Below are 5,925 nucleotides of genomic sequence, written 5' to 3' on the forward strand. Positions count from 1 at the left end.
ACTAGACCAGGTTGCCCAAGGCCACGTCCAGCCTGGCCTTGAACACCTCCAGGGATGGGGGTGCAAAAACCTCTCTGGGCAACCTGTGCCAGTGCCTCACCACCCTCACAGGGAAAAACTTCTTCCTCATGTTTAATCTAAACCTGACCTCTTCCAGTTTATAGCCATTCCCCCTCGTCCTGTCACTCCATGCCCCAGTAAAAAGTCCCTCCCCAGCTCTCCTGGAGCCCCTTTAGGCACTGGAAGGCCACAATAAGATCTCCCCGGAGCCTTCTCTTCTCCCGGCTGAACAGCCCCAGCTCTCAGCCTCTCCTCATAGGAGAGGTGCTCCAGCCCTCGCAGCATCCTCGTGGCTCTCCTCTGGACACGCTCCAGCAGGTCCATGTCTTTCCTATGTTGAGGACTCCAGAGCTGGATGCAGTACTCCAGGTGGGGTCTCACGAGAGTGGAGTAGAGGGGCAGAATCACCTCCCTCGACCTGCTGGCCACACTTCTTCTGATGCAGCCCAGGATACGGTTGGTTACTTTATGTTCTTTTTCTGCAGCCGAGGCCTATTCAAGTGTTAAGTCACCAGAGAATGTACCAGTATTTTGTAAAATGAAAAATTACTTACGTGAATGAACCCAGCATATTTTTTGTCTATTTCCACCAACTGCTGGTCAGCTTTGTTTCGCATAGAGGGCTCTGGATCTGTGCCCATAGCAATTAAGTATGGCACACACTTGAAAAACAAATGAAATAATTATTCAGAGTTGTTGTACCTCCTCTTTCTCACTCTTTGTTATTCTATTACACTGTTGTTCTTGTTATATTCTGACTACTGCAGAAACTAGAATAGGAATCTCTATACAACTAACTACCTGACTACTTTTTGCAAACAAATAGTACAAAATACACAAGAAGCCAGCATTACAAATGACAGAAGTTGCGTGAGGTTTCAGGTAGTATTTCCATTTCTCTCAAACTCTAAAGTCAATTTACACTACCAAAAAATGCCATTTAAAAAAAAGAAAATGCCACTTATGACTGATCATGCACAATGACTGTGGTATAACAAATAATTACAAAAATATTATGTAAGCAAAGAATAATGGAGATGATAACTGAAGTTCTGACACTGACTCTGGAATTCCATAGTGTTTGGGGACTGAGGTGGAGGCAAGCTGATGCAGTTTTTGGGATAAAGAATCAAATAGAGAAACCAGCTTGGCATACACCTGAAATTTGTAAGTATGACAGAAACATGCTCCAATGTACATTTGTAGGTGCTCTTTAGGCACTGGCTGGGCTTTTACATATTGATCCAAAGACAAGAAAATAAAGCATTTGGAATCTCACTGGCTAAACAACATAAAACTAAAGGCTGAGGGACTTGGGTCTCTTCAGTCTAGAGAAAAGAAGATTGAGGGGGGATCTTATTAATGCTTACAAATACTTAAAGGGAGGGTGCCAGGGGGATGGGAGCAGTCTTTTTTCAGTGGCGCCCAGTGATAGGACGAGGGGTAATGGGCATAAACTTGAACATAGGAAGTTCCATCTTAACATGAGAAGGAACTTCTTTACTTTGAGGGTAGTGGAGCACTGGCACAGGCTGCCCAGAGAGGTGGGGGAGTCTCCCACTCTGGAGACATTCAAAACCCGCCTGGACGCCGTCCTGTGCAACCTGTTGTAGGTGACCCTGCTCTGGCAGGGGGGTTGGACTAGATGATCTCCAGAGGTCCCTTCCAACCCTGACCATTCTGTGATTCTGTGAGATCTCAAAATAGGCTTTCTGTAAAGGCCCCTTGCTACGATAAGAAATTACTGTAACATACCTGGAAGAGAAAAACTAGAAATGTAGCAAGCGTAAAAACCTCTGAAAACCCAAATAACAAAAACCCCCATCATAAAAGCCTACCATACCTGAACAGGATGGATGAGACCCTGGTTTAACGTCAGTGCAATGACATTTAGAGCAAAGTGACGTACACTGGACTGGGTATGAAAGAAAGCCTCAAGGACCTGTTTGAGATATAGCTGCATGATGGAACTGCTCATCCCTGAGGAAATATCACCCATTTCTTTCAGGTCTTCCTGCTTCGCTACTTTTTTCCCTGTAAAAAGGACAAAAGCAATAGCACGCTCACCACAGTATAATCATTTACTTTGCCATTACTTGATGAGTACTGATCTTTACAATACATACACATTTCAGCTGTCTTAGAATGGGTTTATGATCTCATGAAACATAGAACAGTCTGATGGCAAATTCTCCTGGTTTCAGCTGGGACAGAGTTCATTTTCCTAGTAGCTGCTGTGTTTTGGATTTAGTATGAGAAGAATGTTGATAACATATAGTGTTTTAGTTGTTGCTAAGTAATGCTTATATTAAGTGAAGGACTTTTTCAGCTTCTCATAGAAGCTGAGAGGGAGCATAGACAGGACAAGCCAGCCAAAGGAATACTCCATACCATAGACATCATGCTCAGTATATAAATGGGGCTTGGCTTGGGGGCAGCAATCCACGATCGCTGCTCAGGACAGGCTGGGCAATTGATCATCGGGTGGTGAGCAATTGTATTGCATCACTCATTTTGTATATTGTTTTATTATTATTGTTATTATTATCTTCTCTTCCATTACTGTTCTATTAAACTGTCTTTATCTCAACCCACGAGGTTTCCTTTTTTTCTGATTCTCCTCTCCTATTCCACTTGGGGGGGGAGTGAACAGCTGTGTGGTCCTGGTTGCTGCTTGGGGTTAAATCACAACACAAATATATTTCAAAAAACTAGAGACATGACTTTAAAGTCTTGTTCCTCAATAAAGGTTTTAATTTTTAAAATTTCTTATTTTGTATCTGCAAATTAACCTTAGAGAAAATTTTGATTAAAAGTATTACTACCATCATTTCTGGATTGCTTTCAGGATTTATACATCTTGAAAGTAAATAATAAGTTGCACTTCTCAATATACTTATGCACATAATGCATTTTTGAAAATTATTTTAAGATACTTTGTGTACACTACTATTGATTAGATAACAGTCTTAAGTGACTCAGTTCACATATATAGTAATTGTATGCAAGAAAGTTAGGTTTTGCATGAACACAGAACACTTACAGTCTCTGTCTGCCTGCTGCATACGTGTATCCTCCTCCTGCAGGTAGGTCTGGAGGTTTTTTAACACCTGGATTTTTAAGTTTACTGAACAGTTCTTATCTGAAAGAATGCTGTTGTACAGAGTCTTCACTTCCTGTTCAAACATTAAACTTGGGTGTTGTATAAATGCAAATCCTAAGGGTGGAAGAAGAGAGGAAATATTCCACGTTATTATATAGAAATTTTATTTCTGCTTTTTAAGTCTTTCTTCAAAATAGAGGTATGAAATTTATCTCCTCGCAATAGCATAGCTTTTTCTAGTACAAACAGTATTGCTTTTTCATATGGACACCATTCTAAGCTTATAAGAAGTTCCATTAGCCATGACAGTTCTATTAGTCATGACTCTGATAGATAAAGATGGGGTGCCAACACAAGACAGTTGCACTAAGAAGAGTTATACAGGTCTGGAAGCATGTCCAGTGTACTGGTCTGCATCTCAATGACTAGGAGGTTTCGCAAGAGCAAGGGAGGAACATTGCTAAAAATTACCTGCTGTTTTTCTAATACATTTGTAGAAAAACATTCTGCTGAAATTGTGAAGAGTTATTCATATGGAGGCAGAGCAAATGTGGAAAAATTTATAAATATCATGAGTATTTAAAAAATAAAATCTTAAAAGAAAAAAACATAGTGAGCACAGTAAAATAAACTCCTCTTTGGAGTATGTAGTATAATTGCACACTCTATAGAGGTGTATATTGATGTTTATAACTTGACCACCCCTGAGAAAGTCCAACCCTTTTCTTAAGGTTAATTTTAAAAATGAAAAGCACTTGCATGCATGTGTAACAATCCATAACTTTCTTTCCTTCATTCACTTAAGAGTCTAAAAACATCAGTATTCTCCGGGAGATTCTTATTTTTCCATCCCCTGTAAGCGGGGAAGAAATCTTACTTGGCCTAAGATTTGTCATAGGAGATGAAAAAAGGCATCTGCTGTGTTCCGTTAAGGACTGACTTCACATCTCGGGGCTGCCCTCACACCACTTTTCTTAGAATCATAGAATACTTTGGGTTGGAAGGGTCCTTTAAAGGTCATCTAGTCCAACCCCCCTGCAATGAGCAGGGACATCTTCAACTAGATCAGGTTGCTCAAAGCACCGTCCAACCTGACCTTGAATGTTTCCAGGGATGGGGCATCTACCACCTCTCTGGGCAACCTGTTCCAGTGTCTCACCACCCTCACTGTAAAAAAAATTCTTCCTTATAACTCATCTAAATCTACCCTCTTTTATCTTAAAACCATTACCCCTTGTCCTATCGCAATAGGCCCTGCTAAAAAGTCTGTCCTCATCTTTCTTATAAGCCCCCTTTAAGTACTGAAAGGTCACAATAAGGTCTCCCTGGAGCTGCCTTTTCTCCAGGCTGAATAACCCCAACTCTCAGCCTGTCTTCATAGGAGAGGTGCTCCAGCCCTCTGATCATCTTCTTGGCCCTCCTCTGGACTCATTTCAACGGGTCCATGTCTTTCTTGTGCTAAGGACTCCAGAGCTGGATGCAGGACTCCAGGTGGGGTCTCACCAGAGCGGAGTAGAAGGGCAGAATTATCTCCCTTGACCTGCTGGCCACACTTCTGATGCAGCCCAGGATACGGTTGGCCTTCTGGGCTGCAAGTGCACATTGCTGGTTCATGTCTAGCTTTTCATCCACCAGTACCCCCAAGTCCTTCTTGGCAGGACTACTCTCAATCCCTTCATCCCCCAGCCTGTATTGATACTGGGGGTTGCCCCGACCCAGGTGCAGGACCCTACACTTGGCCTTGTTGAACCTCATAAGGTTCACGCGGGCCCACTTCTCGAGCTTGTCCACGTCCCTCTGGATGGCATCCCGTCCCTTTAGGAATGTCAACCGCACCACTCAGCTTGGTGTCATCTGCAAACTTTCTGAGAGCGCACTCAATCCCACTGTCTATATCATTGATTAAGATACTGAACAGTACTGGTTCCAGTACAGAGCCCTGAGGGACACCACTTGTCACCGATCTCCATCTGGACATTGAGCTGTTGACCACTACCCTCTGGATGCAACCATCTTCATACCTTTGTTTTCACTCTGTTAAGAACTTGGCTGAGTAAGACATTACCTGTTAGATACTTACATGTTTAGCTAAATTTACTAACAAAATTTTGTATCCTCAATCTGCCTTGCAAGTACGCATGTGGAAAAGAAGCATAACCATAACCATTAAGCTTATGGTTAAGCTTAATCCCTCAACAGCAGTGACACATCCCAAAGCAAAGACTAAATCTGTTGAGTGTCCTTACTGAAAGGACACAATAATTACCAATAGGAAAGCACACACTCTTCACCTTATGCCTTCACTGTATACAAATATTGAATTAGCTTGCTAGTCATTTTCACCTTATTGCTGCACACAAATGTTGAATGGATTTGACAACTTGGCTCCATTACCAGTCTGTAAGGTAGAACTTTGCACTGCCTACCACGTAGAATCATAGAATTGTCTAGGTTGGAAGAGACCCTTGGGATCATCAAGTCCAACCATCTACCCTACTCTACAAAGTTCTCCCCTACACCATATCCTCCAACACCGCATCTAAATGGCTCTTAAACACATCCAGGAATGGTGACTCAACCACCTCCCTGGGCAGCCTATTCCAATGCCTGACCACTCTTTCTGTGAAAAATTCTTTCCTAATGTTCAGTCTAAATCTACCCTGTTGGAGCTTGAAGCCGTTCCCTCTTGTTCTGTCATTAATTACCTGTGAGAAGAGACCAGCACCAACCTCTCTACAGTGTCCTTTCAAATAGTTGTAGAG

The 5,925-nt window shown here is 42.3% G+C and overlaps 1 protein-coding gene across 1 annotated transcript in view; it reads right to left on the reverse strand.

Moving 5' to 3' along the window:
- The window catches only part of LOC104282638 (nipped-B-like protein), a gene marked incomplete at both ends in the record, with an annotated part of 76,367 nt that overhangs the window by 4,787 nt on the left and 65,655 nt on the right, over nt 1–5,925 (reverse strand). The window contains 3 exons of the mRNA XM_009880753.1: nt 615–722; nt 1,904–2,094; nt 3,104–3,277. Coding sequence (XP_009879055.1) covers nt 615–722; nt 1,904–2,094; nt 3,104–3,277 — 473 coding nt within the window. The remainder of the gene's footprint in view (nt 1–614; nt 723–1,903; nt 2,095–3,103; nt 3,278–5,925) is intronic.

Source organism: Charadrius vociferus, unplaced genomic scaffold (genome assembly GCF_000708025.1).
Source record: "Charadrius vociferus isolate BGI_N301 unplaced genomic scaffold, ASM70802v2 scaffold823, whole genome shotgun sequence".
Taxonomy (NCBI): domain Eukaryota; kingdom Metazoa; phylum Chordata; class Aves; order Charadriiformes; family Charadriidae; genus Charadrius; species Charadrius vociferus.